Raw genomic sequence first — 19,538 nt, 5'->3', positions numbered from 1 at the left:
CTGAGAATATCCATAGACGAGAATTAGGGGAATGGATTCTAGCAACAGCATGAGCCTTTCTAGACTAGATTAGAATGTTTCCTGACCTATTCAAATCTGAAATTTTTAGTGAGATTATAACAGATCCTTACATCTTATTCAAATATAAAACTGATCAGCCTCACAAGGTGGAATTGGCCAAATCCATCCCACTTTTAAATCATTAGGTCCAGATGATTTGCTTTGAAAAGTTGGGTATTACTAACTCCCCCCCCCACCTCAAATGCATGTTGTTTTGATACTTTATTTAAAAAGTGATGGTGGTGGTAATGATTGATGTTCCTTCTGTCAAAAAGTAACAAAAATAAGTTTGGCAAAACTACCTGAAAAATGAATTCTGTGCTTGGATACTTCCACTGAAAAAGCTATGATCTAGAACAGGGATGTCAAACTCAAGGCCCGGGGGCCAGATCCAGCCCACAGGATACTTAGATTCAATTCAATTCAATTTATTACATTTATATGCTGCCCTTTTCCCCCGAAGGGGACTCAGGGCAGCTCACAACTCAAACCAGGGGAGGGGAATACAGACAAAAATTAAAAAAAACAAAGCATAACAATACATAATTTAAAACACACAACAGTCATACCATTCGAGATGGGGGCAACAGCTCTTTAGCCCTAGGCCTGTTGGAACAGCCAGGTTTTAAGGGCTTTGCGGAAAGCCTGGAGGGTGGTGAGGGTCCGAATCTCGACGGGGAGTTCGTTCCAGAGGGTCGGAGCAGCCACAGAGAAGGCTCTCCTCCAAGTGGTCGCCAGTCGACACTGGCCGGCAGATGGAATTCGGAGGCGGCCTAATCTGTGGGATCTAATTGGTCTAGTGGAGGTAATTGGCAGCAGGCGGTCTCTCAAGTCCACAGGATACTTAGATCTGGCACAGGGGCCATCTTGGAAACAGCGAAGGACTGGCCTGCGGTGCTTCTGCCATCAAAAACGGAGCTGAGGACAGCTGCTGGCAGAGGGTTGCAGGAGGCAGTGGCAGCCAAAAACAGAGCCCAGGAGCCCGTTTTCACTGGCAGAGCACTCAGGCCACGACTGGCACCCTCGACACAAGGGACGTCGAGCGGCCTACACCCACCCTGCCCACAACCCACCCCAGCCACTGGAAGTCAAACAGAACCCTGATGCAGCCAGCAATGAAATCGAGTTTGACACCCCTGATCTAGAAGGTGTTTGTTGCTAAAGAGCAGAGGCAGGTTTCTACCAGTTCGGACCAGTTCAGCCGAGTAAATAGTACCTCAGTCGGACATGCCCCCCGAACTGGTTCTATCGGTGGTGCCGTAGGTGGCGCCATCTTGTTTTTTGCTTCTGCACATGCACAGAAGCAATTTTTAACTACTGTGCGTGTGCACGAGCGTGCATGAAACACGCATCAAGCATGCATGAAGCATGCATGAAGTATGCATCAAGCATGCATCTAGCATGCATCAAGCATGCATCTAGCATGCATCAAGCATGCATCTAGCATGCATCAAGCATGCATCAAGCACTCATCAGGCACGCATCAGGCACACTGCACGCCCCTGAACAAACCAGCAGTAACACAAGCCAGAACCCACCCCTGCTAAGGAGTAAAAGTAAGAAAGCTACTTCAAGAGATCTCCAGCAACGTTCTCTGGAGAACACCAACACTTACTTCATCTTGTGTTGTCCTGTGTCTGGATCCCGAGCTTCGTATTGTACAAGCCTGGTTCCTGGCATCATCCCTTCTTGTCGAGAAAGCTTAAGAATTGGAGGATTGAACTGAGGGGCATCGTTTTCATCAGTGATATTAATGCTCACTGACATTTCAGACAATTTTGGAGAATCAATCGCGCTCACAAAGCCTCTCTGGCATATAAAGAAGGACTCTTCATTCTTCACAACAATGAGAAGTCTTCTGTCAGAAGGTGTACTATAAACCAAAGGCTGAAAAACACACAGACACAAGTTTCCATTAATATATTCTGACTTCTCTTCCATCTTTCCAAATCGGATACTATCCGAAAGAGTGGCATTGCATGTCCCACTGTCCATATAGCCAGGGAAGTGACTCTAGAAATCTTCTCTCCATATTTGTCAGGCTAACTTACCTTGATAACACTTAAAACGCCTTCATTGGTTTTAGGATCTGTCACAATGGCAAAATTTCCCCTTTCGTTTCCTTTCTTTATGATATACTTGGCTCTCCAAGCAGGCGTTTGAGGACTATCCTTATCTTCCACCTTGAGGCGAAGGATATTATCTTGGGTTTTACCTTCCGGGACGTCCGCATGATACTTGGAAAACAAAGGAAGAAATCTCTGACACCTAAAATATAATTTCTGGCATTGTCTTGCAATAGCATGACCAAGAGACTCTGGGTTACGCGGGCAGGAGATACAGGGAGCGTCTCTAAAATGATCAGAAGCAAAAAAAAGTAAGTTCCCTTCTATTCCAATAACGTTTACTCCTTTTCTTTTCTGACATGGAGAAATGTCAGCTTTCCTTTATGAATGAAATGCATGCATTCTTCCAATTCAGGAAAACCACGTAGATGAGAATAATTTTACCACGGGCCTATCCCCAGTGAGAGAAATCAAAAGGACCTCTTTGCTCTAAATCAGTGAGGGCTAACCTTTTTGTCCAGGCATGCCGAAATCGTGTCCCCCCATCCATAATGCAATGCGCCCCCCCCACCTTGCACATACGGGGATTACCCCCTCACACACACACTGCCCTGTTCCATGCGCATGCACATGATACCCCCCGTGCTCCCCTGCATATGGACATGACCCCCTCCCATGCCCCATTTTGGGCCTAGCAGGCCTCCCTGAAGCTTCCTGGGACCAAAAATGGGCCATGGGGGGCACAGCTTCCCCCGCAGCCTGTTTTGGGCCTAGCAGACCTCCCTGAAGCCTCTGGGACCAACACCCCACCCCCCCCCACGGATCTCCGGCATGTGCAGCAGAGACCCAAAATCAGCTGGCTCGCGGGACGTGCGCACGTATGCCCTTTGGAGCTGAGCTGAGCAATTGGTCATGTGCCAGGAGAGAGGGCTAGGGCTCCATATGACACCTGTGGCACACGTGCCATAGGTTCGCCATCCCGGCTCTAAACCTTCCCATTTGGACGAATAAGTTAATGAGGTCTCCGAAAGTTGTCACGGCAGAATTCTTACTCTGCTGAAGGAAGCAATAATGGGGTTAAATGTTTACGGAGATTCTCAGTCTCCATAGTCACAGTCATGGTTGTCCCAAAGATGCTTTTTTTTTTTCAAGAGGCCGCTGGACTTTCTGGTTTTTCTTTGAAGACGTTTCACTTCTCATCCAAGAAGCTTCTTCAGGTATTTTTTTCAAAAGGCAGCTGGACTTTTGAAGGCAGTTGCCTCTTGAAAAAAAGCACCCTCTTCAAATGAGGAGGCTTCTTGGATGAGAAGCGAAATGCCTTCAAAGAAAAAGTAAGAAGTCCAGTGGCCTCTTTGAAAAAAGCACTTTTAGACTTTAAACCAGAGGTCTTTTTATTAGGAATCCTACCAGAAATCTATAACAAAGACTTAAAATATCTGATTGTAAATGTGTTAACAGCAGCCAGAATCGTATTTGCAAAAAACTGGAAAAATGAAACAATACCAAAACAGGAAAAAGTTATTCGGAAAATAATGGACTGTGCTGAAATGAGTAAATTGACACTTGAAATTAGAGAACAAGAGGACGAACAATTTTATAAGATATGGGATTTGTTTTATCAGTGGCTGGGGGAAAAAACTTGGAAATGAAAAATGTTTTACTCATGTTTTAACTGAAGGAGTTAAATGATAACACAATCATGCTGTGAAATAGATTAGCAACGATATAATGAAAAACTGATTCATCTATGAATTGAATACTTTAGAATTGAAATACTTTTAAAAGGATAAGGATAACAATGATTTTATGTATACTTGATAGAGGATTGGTGATATAATGTATAACCTTAGGAACATACAACAATGATATCTTGTTGTTGATAAATAATTTTAATAAGGGAAGAATTAAAAATTGGTATATATATGCAGCGACTATTTAGAATATTTTGTTGAAAAATGAAGGAATAAGATTTCTGTTTGAAGGCATGAGGTACAAGGATAACAATGAACATAAGCATACCTGATAGTTGATTGGTGGAATTATGTATAATGGAAAATAGTGATATATAAATATAAATGGTTGGTTAAAAAAATCTTTTCTTTCACATGGGGATTATATAAAGGTATATTGTTATCAAATAGATAATCAAGAATGTAAGGGAACTATGAATTATTGGGGGGAAAAATAATACTAATCGTAATTGAACATATACTGATCAATGAAAGTGAGGTATTTAGTTATACTAGATGAAAAATCTGTGATGGTAAATGCTATTCGAGAATATGGATGTTAAAACACCTGTAACCAAACGACATGCTGTATGTGATGATGCTTTTGTTGTTGTTGTTGTTGTTTCTTTGTGTATGTGTTGCCTGTGTAATAAAAATAAAAATTTATATATAAGAAAAAAGCACTTTTAAGACAAGAACAGGATTGCCCTTCTTAATTTGTTCTTTCCAATCAAACTGATTCTATTCTACTTACATAGCTTACAAAATTGGGCAATATATCGCCTAAAATGTTGCTGAATTACAGATCCCGGGATTTTTCCCCCTTCACCATATTGGCTGAATTGATGGAAACGACACTTCAGCAACATTTCAAAAAATGCAAGTGCCCTTAACCATCTCAAAAAGGAGGACTTCAAAAAGAAAGCATGCTTTATTACTTTAAAAAAAAACTTGTTCTCTGTGCTGCAGATAAGAGTTAAAGGAAGATGCTTTTATTTTCTGTGCCTGGGCCAAGTAGCTTTTCATGTTGTCAGTAGTAATCTTAAGCAACTTACATTTTCTTGAATGAACACAGGCAAATTGTTGTTAGAATCTTCCACGGCAATATTGATTGTTGCAGTTGACGACAAGGATGGAGATCCGCGGTCTGAAGCCCTGATCACAAGTTTGAAATTCCTGTTGGCCTAAATAATACTAAAGTTTAAGAAAAGGATCTTTTTATCAAAATAAATTTGACATTATCCTTCTCCTTTGGGGAAATTGTAAAGGGTAGGGTTTGTGTAATTCCTCCATAAAAATGCAGCCATCTGAATAATAATGATAAGAGTGGCAAAATATGAGCTCATGATTATGTAGACTATATAAGATGCCAGAGTTTGGAGTGATGCGGTGGCCTAGAGATACAGCTCTCATCTCACAATCAGGAGGCTGTGAGTTCAATCCTGGGTAAAGGCAGATATTTCTCTCTCTGGGCACACTGAGAATATATCAGCTGAATAAAAACTCTACATTGGCGTCAGGAAGGGCATCCGGCAATTAAAACACTCTGCTAGCTCCAGTTGCCCAGACTCCACTCTACAAGGGATTAAAGATAGCTAAGAATAGATTTGATTCATCTATCAAAGTATCTGTTTCATGCATTCACTCTGTAAACATATTCTGTATCTGCATGATATTCTATAGCCATAAGTTAAAACTCTGGTGAAGAACCATTTTGTTAGGCAAATTGAAATGTTATCTTGTAACGTCTGTACAAATAATATGCATTTTTAGTCTCTTATCTGGCAAGAGGATTTGTGTGCCAGACATTGGTGCTAACTTCTTATTTTATCTTCCAACTCACATGTTCTGAAGTTGGCTCAGCTAGGAGAAAATAGATCAATATAACGATTTGCTAATACGTAGGTAAATTTAGCAATTCCCTGGCTCCAAATACCAGTTCTATCCACATTCCTTCAACTTAACCATGTCGCTAAACTGTTCATTCGCAATACTCCGAAAAGCTAAGATAAGCATTTAGTTTAAGGTGATGGATTAAGGTTAGCAATTCACCCACAGGACTGAAAGACAGAATCAGTAAGCACTGGCAACAGACAAATTTTATTGGATGGTTTTACTTGAAAGTATGCATGCCAAGATACAGATCTCAGGTAAGCATCATATTAACTTTGTTTGTAAGGACTGTACCTCATAATCCAAGCATTGTGTAATGTGTATTAAGCCACTAGTGGAATCAATGGTGAAGAGAAGAGGCTTTAGGTCAGGGGTTTGTGAGACCAGGTAAAATACCACTTGAGAATTTTCAGTGCCTTCTTGGTCCTTATCCACTGCTGGGACTTTGAAAACAGGTTCCTCTACAACAGGGAAAATTAAAGCACATTACAACAATATTGTGTGTGTCACTGAGATCTATGGACAGAATGTATTTTCAAGTGTACATCGCAAGGACATTACCCATACCTAATGTTTGTTTCTGTGCAGAAAAGGTCACTCTCCACTCATAAATGCCAACTATATGATCATCTAGTCTTAAATTTTACTAGACAAGGATATAATATAATATAGAATAATATAATAACAGAGTTGGAAGGGACCTTGGAGGTCTTCTAGTCCAACCCCCTGCTTAGGCAGGAAATCCTACACCACTTCAGACAAAGGGTTATCCAACATCTTCTTAAAAACTTCCAGTGTTGGAGCATTCACAACTTCAATTTGTTATACTGGTTCATTGTCCTAACTGTCAAGAAATTTCTCCTTAGTTCTAGGTTGCTTCTCTCTGTGATTAGTTTCCACCCATTACTTCTAGTCCTACCCTCAGGTGCCTTGGAGAATAGTTTGACTCCCTCTTCTTTGTGACAGCCCCTGAGATATTGGAACACTGCTATCATGTGGCCCCTGGTCCTTCTCTCCACTAGACGAGCCATGCCCAGTTCCTGCAACCGTTCTTCCTATGTTTTAGCCTCCAGTCCCCTAATCATCTTTGTTGCTCTTCTCTGCACTCTTTCTAGAGTCTCCATATGATGTGAGGAAAATAAAACACAAATATCCTTTTCCCCATCTTTAGAGAAGGCTGCAAGGCCAAATAGGTGGCCTTTATTACAGCAAAAGCCCAACAGCTTAAAATACTGTATATGGACTAATGGTCCATATACAATGTACAATAAAATTAATTATAATTCATTTAATTAATACCTGAAAAGAAAAAAAAACGAATGGGAGTAAGGTACAATAATTGAAGATGGTAAAAAGTGCACTGTTGTTTGTTGGTGGCAATATGAATAATTTGCTATCAAAGGGATACCCAAGCGTTGCCACACCCCTGAACCGGTTCTCCGGGCAGTGCCATCTTGTTTTTCACTTCTGCGCAGGCATAGAACAATTTTTATTGCAATGTGCATGCGCACGCAGAGCACCCACAAGCAAACCAACAGTAGTTTAAGTTTAAGTTTAAGTTTATTTCATTTGTATGCCGCCCTTTTCCCTAAGGGGACTCAGGGCGGCTCACAGCTCAAAACGGGAAGGGGGATACAGACAGTTTAGTAACAACACAAAACAATACATAATTAAAAAGCACAACAGTCATACCATTCGAAATAGGGGCAGCGAATCTTTAGCCCCAGGCCTGTCGGAACAGCCAGGTTTTAAGGGCTATGCTGGAGGGTGGTGGGGGTACGAATCTCCACGGGGAGTTTGTTCCAAAGGGTCGGAGCAGCCACAGAGAAGGCTCTCCTCCGGGTAGTCTCCAGTCGACACTGGCCGGCGGATGGAATTCGGAGGAGGCCTAGTCTGTGGGATCTAATTGGTCTAGTGGAGGTGATTGGCAGCAGGCGGTCTCTCAAGTAGTGCCTGCCAGAACCCACCCCTGGAGTAGAGGAGAGTGAGGAGGAGAGGGGAAGGGATGCGAGGGGAGGAAAGGAGAGGAGAGAAGCGGAGGGGGAGGGGGAAGGAGAAGAGAGGTTCAAATTGAGATAATGTCAGGTGAGGTGAAGTGAGGTGAGATGAACTAAGGTGACAAAAATAACATATTTTGATTCTAAAAGGGAAAACTTTGTTCAAACCTTTCTCAGGGCAGTGGCGTGACATAATACAGGGTTAGGTTTTGTCTTAAAAAATAGTGAAACAGGAAAGTATATGAAACGTGTGTGAGGGTGGATGTATTTATTTATGTATATTGTGAGATATCTCATCAGATTTTGTTATGTATTTAGATCCCAACATAGGCAAGAAAAGAAAAACATGTAAAATAAGTATAATATTTATTGTCATTGTACTTATATACAACAAAATTGGTTTCTATATAAAACTGAAAACAATGGATCCAGTTTTGCCTGATACTGCCCAGATTTTCAAGGATACTCACTTTTGTTGTGGTTTTCTTTTATATTAATGTTAAATTCCTTTTGGGGAAATTCAGGAGCATTGTCATTTATATCCTTAATCCGAATGTTGAAGAACAAGGAATTGTCTAGTATCACTCCAGTCATTCTATCGTGAACATCAAAACGTATCTAAATAGTAAACAGTCAATTAAAAAACTAGGTTAAAAGTGTTGAGACAAAGCAAAAAATTATTTTTCTTGATAATAAAGACAGACAAGCTTTTGATCACTGGGAGCCTTACTAAATAGTTCAAATAGAGCCATATATGTGGGCATGGCCTTGATCAAATGTTGAATTCAGAGGAGAGATTTATAGGGGTCCCCCCCCCTTTTAGGCTTTTAAGGTATATCAGGGAACTGTATTTTAAAATATAATCAATAAATTAATTGAACTAACCAGTCCTTGGCCCCATGATTAGGTTTTCAATCTTAAATACCTTAAAGCCATTAGCTTGGAGAAAACTAAGAGTTTAAAAGTTCAGCAAACAAGGGCTGGGTTTTAGATGAGTTTAGATGAAATCAGATGAGAATTATCATCCTTTTTGCTATATATGAAATGTAGCCTCTTCAGTTTAGCCTCTCAAGGCTCACCATCTTTCTACCATGTAAACTCTCTTGTCTGTAACCTTCAGCTGGGAGAAACAGTGCATCACAAAGGAAATCTTTTTGAACCACAACTCCCATGGAATTGAAATTTGGCAAATTTTACGACATAAACATTACTATAATGCATTTTATGATCTAATACAAACTGTGATCAAACATTTCCTTGGTCAACTCCTGGTGTTCGATTGTGCTATCCAGTTAACCATGGAGTACTTTCATGGCAGATACATTTCTAAAGGTCTCCCTGAATTTTTAAGAAGTTTCAAATACTTTAAAATCTCTGCCACTGTAGAAGGCACTGGGGAATCTGGTCAGAAAATACCTCTGAAAGGAAGAGGACGGGTTGTCTGCTGTGTACAAAGAAGCAAAGAATTGGCTCTTTTTTCAACTACCCTTACGAACTATGCTACCCTTAAAAATCTAGTTTAAGAGGTTACCCACAACATAATAGATACAAATGAAATTAAGAACAGAACAGGCCAATAATATCCCATGCGTAACTTAGCAGCTGGACAGTAGGATATGCAAACAAATTGGTGGTGGATTATGACTGGTATGCCCTGGTATAAGCATACCGGTGCTTTCTGGGAGCACCAGATACTGTTCCAGTATGGTGCTCCAGGGGGTCCACCTGCCCGCCCATGCTCCTTGTTATATATGCAAATGTTAGAGGAGTGTTGAGTATGCAAATAACTGGGGGGAAGGAGTGTTATATATGCAAATGTTCCCTGTTACCAGCTCTCTGATTGGCTGGTCATTTGACAGTTGCTTTGGGCTCGAGTATAAATACCCTGACAGTTGCAGGGACGTTTTGAATCGCAGTCATCTCGCAATAAACATCTTACTCTCTGATTCCATGGCTCCTGCGTCTTTCCCTCACAACATATTTAACACTCCTTACCAGTATTTGAAGTTTTGTGGGCTTCCGCGCAGGCGCACGGAGTGTACAGTGCCTGCGCGATGCTTTGCCGAGCAGTGGAGCGTTACACAGGCATCGCGGAGGCGTTGCAGGTGGTAGGTACGCATGCTGCGCACATTCATGTGGTGGGCGCCCAGTCCCGTTGCACCGTACTGGTTGCAATGGGATCTGGAACCCACCACTGTTATGTTCTAAGATATAGCCTTGTTATATAATTATGAAATGAACTATGGAAAATAACCCTGTTTCCCAAAAAATAAGAACTCCCTGGATAATAAGCCCGATTGGACTTTTGAGCAAATGTGCTAAAATAAGCCATTCCCCGAAAATAAGCCCTCTCCTAAAATATTTAAATGCATGTGCAGTCGGTCCCCCAAATTTCCTGATGAAGAAAGAAATCCCCCAGGTGCTCCACATGCACCTGCCATCCATGTGGAATGGCCTCAGGGAGGCCGCTCCCGCAAATCTTAGCTACCATGCCTCTTTTCTTAGGGACAACTGCAAAAAGAGTGGCTGGCAAGAGTTGGCCAGAAACAGGGGCAGAACGTCCGAGCCTCTCTGGATCAGCTGATCTGCAGGCCACAGGCCTAGGTTAGGGGACCTCCTGCACCTCAAACATAATAAGACCTCCCTGAAAATAAGGCCAAGTGCATGGGGTCATGCAGAGTCGAGGTGGCGCAGTGGTTAGAGTACTGTACTGCAGCTGACTGTTATCTGCAGTTCAGCGGTTCAAATCTCACCGGCTCAGGGTTGACTCAGCCTTCCATCCTTCCGAGGTGGGTGAAATGAGGACCCAGACTGTGGGGGCGATATGCTGACTCGGTAAACCGCTTAGAGAGGGATGAAAGCCCTATGAAGCGGTATATAAGTCTAACTGCTATTGCTATTGCTATTTCGGGGGTCGGGGGAACACGATATATCCTTTTTTAATGAACAATTAGTAACTATCTTAGATAGAAAATGATCCTCTAGAACTGTGATGGCAAACCTATGGCACGTGTGCCACAGGTGGCATGCAGAGCCCTCACTGTGGGCATGCAAGCTCTTGCCCCAGCTCAGCTCCAGGATGCATGCCCGTGCACCTCCCATCAACCATCTGGTTTTCAGGTCTCTTCCATGCGTGCGCATGGATGGGGTGCAAACGGTACATGTGTATACATGTAGGGGTGGGGTGCAGCGTGCATGTCCCCGTGCCCCTTTTTTTGTCCTAGGAGGCTTCAGGGAGGCCTGCTAGGTCCCAAATGGGGCACAGGGGGGTCGTGCACACATGCGCGGTGGGCAAGGGAGGAGGGGGGTTGCGCATGCATGCTGAGAGAGGTGGAGCACACATGGGGTCACGCATGCATTGCATTATGGGTGTGTGCGCACACACACGTGCTTTTAGTGCGCGGCAACAAATAGGTTAGCCATAACTTGTCTAGAAGTTGACAAACATTTCTCTTTTAAAGTTTTAATCTCACTTGCAATCAACAATAATAATATTCAGCTGAATAAAGGCATATAGCTTATCGAGACAAATATCTGGACTCTGTCTTTATTCCTACTGAGCCATGCCTGAAACTGGCAAAACAACTAAATGAATTGCCATAACTCAAGGACTACCTATGCTTCATGATGGCCCTACTTAGCCCAAATTGATCTGGCAACACTAACTCATACCATAGTGATTACTGAATTGGACTATTCTAACACAATCAACACAGGGGCTGCTACGCAGTGGCTAAAGCACTTTGCCATTCATTTCAATGCAGAAGATTAATTGTTAAAGTTGCTGCATCGTTATTAATAGATTTTTAGGTCCAAATCATGTTGACCTCTACCTTTAAAGCCTCACATAATGCATTGCTGGGTTACATCAGGCAACATACTGACAAAACAGAATCTCCCTACCCTGAACTATCATCATAGAGCCGAGGTGGCGCAGTGGTTAGGGTGCAGTACTGCAGGCCACTTCAGCTGCCTGTTATCTGCAGTTCAGAGGTTCTAATCTCACTGGCTCAAGGTTGACTCAGCCTTCCATCCTTCTGAGGTGGGTGAAATGAGGACCCAGACTGTGGGGGCGATATGTTGACTCTGTAAACCGCTTAGAGAGGGCTGAAAGTCCTATGAAGCGGTATATAAGTCTAACTGCTATTGCTATCATACGAAGGCCTCCTGAGAATACCCCTTTTATGCCACACACTGCATATGGAACGTGATATAGAAAGCTATGGACAAACTAGCAAGACTTTCCAATAATAGTTTCCATTCTATAGATTAGTGATGGTGAACCTTTTCGGCACCGAGTGTCCCAGACAAGTGCATGCACTTGTCTGGGACGCAACCTAGAAGAGGAGCTGCCCAAACGGCAATCCGCGTGCCAGAAAATGAACTTCTAGTTTCCGGCGCATGCATGTGCAGTGGCCAGCTGGGTCTTCTGGTTACTATCGTTCATGCTCGTGTGACGATCAGCTGACTGGCATGCATGCTCATGCTGGAAAATGGAAGACCAGCTCTTCCCGTTTCCAGCACTGCTGCACGCATGAAGGCCAACTGGTCATTGCACGCCAGTGGTAGGGTTCAAAATGGGGTTACTACTGATTCTGTGGGCATGGCTTGATGGACGAGGCTTGGTGGGTGTGGCAGGGGAAGGATACTGTAAAATCTCCATTCCCACCTCACTCCAGGGGAAGGTTACTGTGAAATCCCCATTTCCTCCCAATCAGCTGGGACTCGGGTGGCAGAGAATAGATGGGGGCGAGGCCAGCTAGAGGTGGCATTTACCGGTTCTCCGAACTACTCAAAATTTCCACTACCGGTTCTCCAGACGTGGTCAGAACATGCTGAATACCACCTCTCTCGCGCATGCCTGCACACCAGAAACCCGGAAGAGGAACCGGTGACACTGCATATGCCAGGCAGCATGTCTCTGCATGACACCTCTGGCACATGTGCTAAAGCTTCGCTATCACGGCTCTAGACTCATCATTCATTCAGAGGTATGCGTGACTCCTTCCCTCCTTGCTTTTCAGAAGCAGATCATCAGTTACAGCTTTCATCAAACTTTATTGGGCATGTTGTGATGGGTTAGACTGAAAAAGATGAAAAATGCTATAAAATAAATAAGTACTGGAAAAGAGGGTGTCCTCTCGCGATCTATAGAATCATGCACATATACAAGTCCGTTGGCATCATCCTTGATAGAAAACAATCCATATTCCGGATGTTCATCCACACCAGGTCCACTAATTGAATATTTTATGGATGAATTTGGGGATGCATTGTTGAAGAGCTACAAACAAAACAGATTGGAAATATTAGGTAAGATTTCTAAGTATTCTTAACTCCTCTAGTTAAAAATCATCATTATTATTATTAATATAACCTACTACTACTATTACTACTATTACTGTTACTACCACCTCCAGGCAGATATAGGACACAGAAATATTTTTGGCAATAAAGATTATACCTCAAGCTGGCTTTTTGCTTTGCAGCTTGTTACCTTTTTGTTTATTTATTTATTTTTAATTGAAAATGTGTAAAATAAGTGTATAAATTGGGTGAGCCTCGTGGTCATGAAGAAAATGTCCACAAATGTGCTGGAGATAATAGATCCCACATGTGGGACCAAGTCATAAATTCCTATGTTGCTGCTTAATTATCATATTTTTGGAAGTATAAGACACACTTTTCCCCCTCTAAAAGAGGGTGAAAATTTGGGTGCATCTTATACACCGAATGTAGCCAAAAATGTAAGGCATGGAGGAGGTGATGATCTGTGGCAATCCCTGCAGCCTGGAACAGCTGATTGGTGGTATTCCAGGAGGTCGATCCACCCACCAATCAGCTGCTCATGCTGAATCAGGCTGCAATAATGTGCTGAAGATGACCTGGCTGTTCGCTATTTGCTGCAAGGAGGTGTCAGAACTTCCAGCAGCAATCACATCCAGAAAGCACACACAAATAACTGATTCAGCAGGATTCAATAATTTCTCTTTATATATAATATAACATATGAAGTAAATATACAATACTAAAAGCAGGTTTTCCAACGTGATAGTTCCAATGTGGTAAATATAGGCAAAACACAAGCAGAGGAGAGGAGATTCAGTTTTAGTTTCAGAGATCAGCACAGTATGTAGCTTTAGTACAGAACAAGTCACAGCCAGGCTCCTTGCTGTCTCCTTCCTTGTTGCTCACACAGCAAATACCGTTTCAGTTTCCAAACAGCACTCAACTCTCTCAAATACTGACAGGACACTAGCCAGATGAATACCATGGATGCCGGTAGTAAAAGGCAGAGTTCATTTTTCTTATTCCCCCCCCCCCCCCCCAAAAAAAAGGTGCGTCTTATACTCTGGAGGGTCTTATACTCTGAAAAATATGGTACTTTGGCCTCACTATCAGCAATGTTCAATAGTAGAGAAAAAATGTTGGTAATGCTAAGAAGTCAGCATTTTCGTTTTTACCTCTCCAATCAATTTGGGGAAGGGACCTTTGCCTTCTTCTTCAAGTTCAATAGTAGTAATCACCCATCTCCGTTTGGTGCGACGCAATGGACGCAGACTACTGGAAGGATCCCAATCCTATGAATGAAAGGATTCAATTATATGAAATGCCATCTCTTGTGACATGTCCTCTATAAACAACTACTGAGCAGGAGATGTTCACCTCATGTTCTGAAGCATTCTGAAAGCCATCTGTGATACCATTCTACAGAGGAATTAGTTTTTTTTTTAATAGATTTTTTTTATTTTCAAAACAAACACAACACATAAAATCTTCCTTCTTTACATACTGTAGAAAGTGTATCAGTTGGTTACAAAAGGTTTTCGTGCATCTCTTCCACAGTCATCAAGCATAATTCATATTAACTCAAGTATTTTAACTCAAATATTTATACATGTCACCATCATCATATCTCCATTTTCATTTGACTATAATTATTTAAACATCCTTCATCATAAAATATACTGAAATTTAATACATAACCACATTCTGGCATTTCATTTAATATTTCTAAAATCCTCCAATAACACTGAATCCTTATGTTCTATTCTAGCTAAACATCCATAATATTTAATAACAAACTTTTCTAATCCTCCTTTCCAAATCGCTGTTGGCAATTTTCATCTACTTTCCTTATATCATACATACATACATACATACATACATACATACATACATACATACATACATACATACATATATAGTCATCATTATCCCTCCTTTATTTGACTATATCCTGTATTATAACATTTTACCCGTAATAATCAAAACTTAACTGTATCTAACTTAATTCTTTTTTACTAACTTTTGTATATAATCCAAAAGGATTTCTAATCTTCCTTCCATTCAATATTCATATCCAATTATTACTGATCATAGCACTACACATTGTATACATTACTATCATTATCAATTATTTATTTAATTATATCTATTATTACTAAATTTCACTAAGTTTAACTAGTTTTAAGTTATATTCTTCCATCTATCAACCTATATCTTTCCAATAAAACAAACTTATATCTTCTGCCATAGTATTTTAACTCAGATATTTATACATGTTACCCTTATATCTCCATTTTTATTGGACTATAATTGTTTAAACGTCCTTCATCATAAAATATACCAAGATTTAATACATGACCACATACTAGCATTTCTTTTAATATTTCTAAAATCCTGCAATAGCACTGAATCCTTATGTCCTCTTCTAGCTAAACATCCATAATATTTAGTAACAAACTTTTCTAATCCTCCTTTCCAGATCACTGTTTGCAATTTTCATCCAGTTTCCTTATATTGTACACACACACACACCATTGCAACCAGCCTGCCTTCCATTGAGGTTCTGCATACTGCACGAGCCAGAAAAAGGGCTGTGAAAATATTTACAGACCCCTCACATCTGAACATAAAACTGTTTCCACTTCTTCCCTCAAGATGATACTATAGGGCAGTGATGGCTAACCTTTTTCTCCTGTTTTTGGGACCAAAAAGAGGGCATGAGGGGGGGCCTGCACGCACCCTACTCCCCCCACACCCATTCGTGTGTGTGTGACCCCACATGCCCCCCACATGTGTGCACGTCTCCTGCATGTGCAGGAGAGACCCAAAAATCAGCTGGCTGGCAGGAGGCACATGCACATGCGTGGTGGAGCTGAGCCGGGTGACGGCTCGCTTGCCCACAGAGAGAGTGCCGCATGCCACCTGTGCGTATAGGGCATTGCATGCCAAAACAAGTATACACAAGGACAGTTTTTTCCTCATGCCATCACTCTGCTAAAGAACTAATTCCCACAAGTTATACTCTGTCTTATACTGTGAGATGTCTTATATTCTGAGATGTCAAACCATGTAAAAGGTCTCTATTATTATTCTCATCTCTCCTATTACCTATTCCTTTAGCATCTTATGACTATAAGTTATAACTATAACCTTGTTGTTTGTATCTTATGATTTATGTAGGTTTGCTTTTATTTTGTATCCTATGACTATCACTGACTGCTTTTGTCTTGGGATTTATGATTATTGTATTTTATGATTATGATCATGATTTATCACTTGTTGCTTGTATGTACACTGAGAGCTTATGCACCAGAGACAAATTTCTTATATGTCCAATCACACTTGGCCAATAAAGATTTCTCTTCTCTTCTACCCTACCCTACCCTACCCTACTCTATTCTATTCTATTCTATTCTAAGCTATAGGGAACACAGAATCACAAACAGATACAACTCTGGACAGAAAGTCTGCTTCTCAGAAGAAAGGTTGCAGGATAGATCCTCAACATCACCAGGTAAGGATGGGAAGGATTCTGCCTGCAAACCTGCAGAAATATTTCCAATAGTGTCACGGTAACTGACTTAGACAGAACAATTCATTCATTTCCACACTGGTACACAGTCACCTTTTCCTGATATACTCTAATTGATGTGTGCATGTATAACTTGGGACCTAAAACAAGAGCAGATATGGATGGTCTCTTTCAAGTTGAACTTGGCCACATCATTCAAGCAGTTTTCCAGGCAATAGTGAAGAAGGCCTCTGTTATTGCCTTCTTCTAGGATAGTTCTTGACTCCCTTGGCTAGCCTAATCTTGGGATTCCCTGTTGATTAACTAGGTCAAACTCTTCTAACCACTGAAGACGAAACAAGGTCAGCCAAGTGCAACCACCTCCTAAGGCAGAAGAAGAACTGGTATTGTTCTCTCTGATGAAGTAAAGGAATTTAAAAACACCTTTCGAGAGTGGTAAGAGGGCATGTCCTTCAGCAAGATGACATAACTGAGGAATGGAGCTAGCAGCATTCTAATTTAAAAAATAAACCCATGAAGTTTTAAAATGCAAAATAGATATGTGAAATCAGCTAAGCCTCCATTTTTTTCTCTCTTTTGTCAGAGAGCAGATGGGATGAAATGAGGACCCCAAAAAATTAATAAAACTCCCCCAAATCAATGGGGTTTGACCAATGGTGGGATTCAAATAATTTAACAACCGGTTCTCTGCCTTAATGACCAGCTGGGTAAGCATGGCTCGATGGTCATGTGACTGATTGGGTGTGGTCAACTCAACGTCACTCATGTCAATGGGCGCTTTGCCTTAGCTCTTACAATGTAATAAGGGTTAACCAGAGAGGCAGTTTCTGTATGCAGGGCAATAAAGATTAGGCTAGAAACAACATCAGAATGTTTCCTTCCTGGCTTCCTTACAGGTTTAGCCCTGTAAAGGGGGAAAAAACAAAAGATTTCTTCCAACAACCAGTTCTTCGAACTTCCTAGAAAGTTAATCACTGGTTCTCCCGAATAGGTGCAAACTGGCTGAATCCCACCACTGGGTTTGACCCTGAATTTTGGGAATAAAATTTAGAGGGTTGGGTGCAAATCATAGATCACAGAACTGAAGTCTTCTTAAATTAACATCATGCTCCCAGAGATTTGCTGGCTGTAGTCACTGTCATGCTAAAACAGGTAGTTGAGAAAGTCATGAGAAAACCAGCTATGATTAGAGAACAAGCCATCATGTCTGTTTCAGAAGAATAGAACAACTGCACTTTATTGATCCAGGTTTCTGATTAAGTTCATCTTTGAGTGAATCTAATCCATATTTCACTTCGGAATACAATGAGCATCCCAATTCAAAGATTCACAAATGAAACATAATTTTACTATGACTTGTATTTACATTTCAAATGAATGTGCTTCACTGAAGAATTTAATAGTGTACCCACCTGTTTGCTCTTCTTGGGTGGATCCTTATGTACAATGATGTCATTGCCCAGGGCATAATGGAAGTTATGGATGGCAAGAACCTTAATGGACAGGAAAAAGCACTAAGGTAAAAATGCAAAAATTGCAAAAGTGAGTCTAACATTAAGACCTCTCATGAGAAAATAAACAAGCCAGGATTCTAAGTAACAAGCTCAACAGAATCAAAACTCCAAGGCAAACGAGTTCCTCAAAGAATAGATCCATTAGGCACATCATATTGGCACATCTGGGGAAACCCGATTCTGGCCATCCCTCAGGTTTCCCCCCTTGAAGAGTGTTCGAAGACTTCAGTTAGTCCAGAACGCAGCCGCGCGAGCGATTGTGGGTGCACCCAGGTACACCCACGTCACACCTATCCTCCGTGAGCTGCACTGGCTACCCATTAGTCTCCGAATCCACTTCAAGGTGCTGATCGCTACCTATAAAGCCCTACATGGCATCGGACCTGGGTACCTGAGAGACCGCCTCCTGCCGATTACCTCCCATAGACCAATTAGATCTCACAGGTTAGGTCTCCTCCGGATTCCATCCGCCAGTCATTGTCGGCTGGCGACCCCCCGGGGGAGAGCCTTCTCTGTTGCAGCTCCAGCCCTCTGGAATGATCTCCCCTTCGATATCCGGACCCTTACTACCCTCCCAGCCTTCCGCAAAGCCACCAAGTCCTGGCTGCTCCAACAGGCCGGGGGGCTTGTGAAACATCCAGCCCCACGAAAATTGTGAATGTTGCGGTTTTTGTTTTTAAAGTGTTGTCTTTGTCCAGTCTTTCCCTTCCCTTGTCTCTTGTGAGCCGCCCGGAGTCCTTCGGGAGTGGGTGGCATACAAGACAAATAAATACAATACAATACAATACAATAATTCAAAGTAAAGGTTTCCCTCCCCTTGACCGAACTATTCATCACATGGTCCAATCAGGTCACAGTCTCCAGGTCACTCAGCCTCAGACTCCACCTTCTTGCACCTGGTGGGAAAACTCTTGGTTCTCAGGGGAAAGAATTTTATTATGCCTACTATCCTCCAGTTATCTCCTCCTTCTCAGCTTGACCTTTTCCACTGTGGCAGCCCTGAAGTGCCAAAGGGGAAAATGGCTCCAGGGCTGATACCAGGTCTATACACCACACCACAAGTCTCTCTTCAATTGAGTCTCCTTACTGAGCCAACCAAGGATATTTTAATTGTAATTTGTTGGAAACGTTCTAGTAACTCATCACCATATAAAGTTAAACATAATACAGCTTTCATGCATAGTAAAACAAAAGGAAATTATCATCAAAACAAACTATATTATCATTTAGCACCATGCTGGTTAAATGAAGACTAAAACTCCCGGCTAAATATTACATGAGAATTCAACCACAAACCTGTAACCCACAGTTGGCTAGTGTTTGATAAAATATTCATTTAATAAAGATATAAAGATCACTATTGAGTTGAATTCAGAGGTGTGTTCCTACCAGTTCGCACCCATTCGGTAGAACCGGTTCGTCAAATCTACCGAACCAGTTAGAAGAGGTTCCACCAG

At 41.7% G+C, this 19,538-nt stretch overlaps 1 protein-coding gene across 1 annotated transcript in view; it reads right to left on the bottom strand.

Moving 5' to 3' along the window:
- The window catches only part of LOC106554526 (cadherin-like protein 26), a 44,380-nt gene that overhangs the window by 16,427 nt on the left and 8,415 nt on the right, over window positions 1-19,538 (bottom strand). The window contains exons 2-9 of the mRNA XM_087720534.1: window positions 17,980-18,060; window positions 14,211-14,327; window positions 12,869-13,030; window positions 8,217-8,364; window positions 6,044-6,210; window positions 4,912-5,040; window positions 2,112-2,297; window positions 1,676-1,947 (exon numbers count right to left, since the gene is read on the bottom strand). Coding sequence (XP_087576660.1) covers window positions 1,676-1,947; window positions 2,112-2,297; window positions 4,912-5,040; window positions 6,044-6,210; window positions 8,217-8,364; window positions 12,869-13,030; window positions 14,211-14,327; window positions 17,980-18,060 — 1,262 coding nt within the window. The remainder of the gene's footprint in view (window positions 1-1,675; window positions 1,948-2,111; window positions 2,298-4,911; window positions 5,041-6,043; window positions 6,211-8,216; window positions 8,365-12,868; window positions 13,031-14,210; window positions 14,328-17,979; window positions 18,061-19,538) is intronic.

The sequence above is a fragment of the Thamnophis sirtalis genome, unplaced genomic scaffold, assembly GCF_051295495.1.
Source record: "Thamnophis sirtalis isolate CommonGarterSnake01/CBP01778 unplaced genomic scaffold, rThaSir2_p1.2 scaffold_7, whole genome shotgun sequence".
Taxonomy (NCBI): domain Eukaryota; kingdom Metazoa; phylum Chordata; class Lepidosauria; order Squamata; family Natricidae; genus Thamnophis; species Thamnophis sirtalis.
This window is presented reverse-complemented; position numbering and strand designations above follow the sequence as displayed.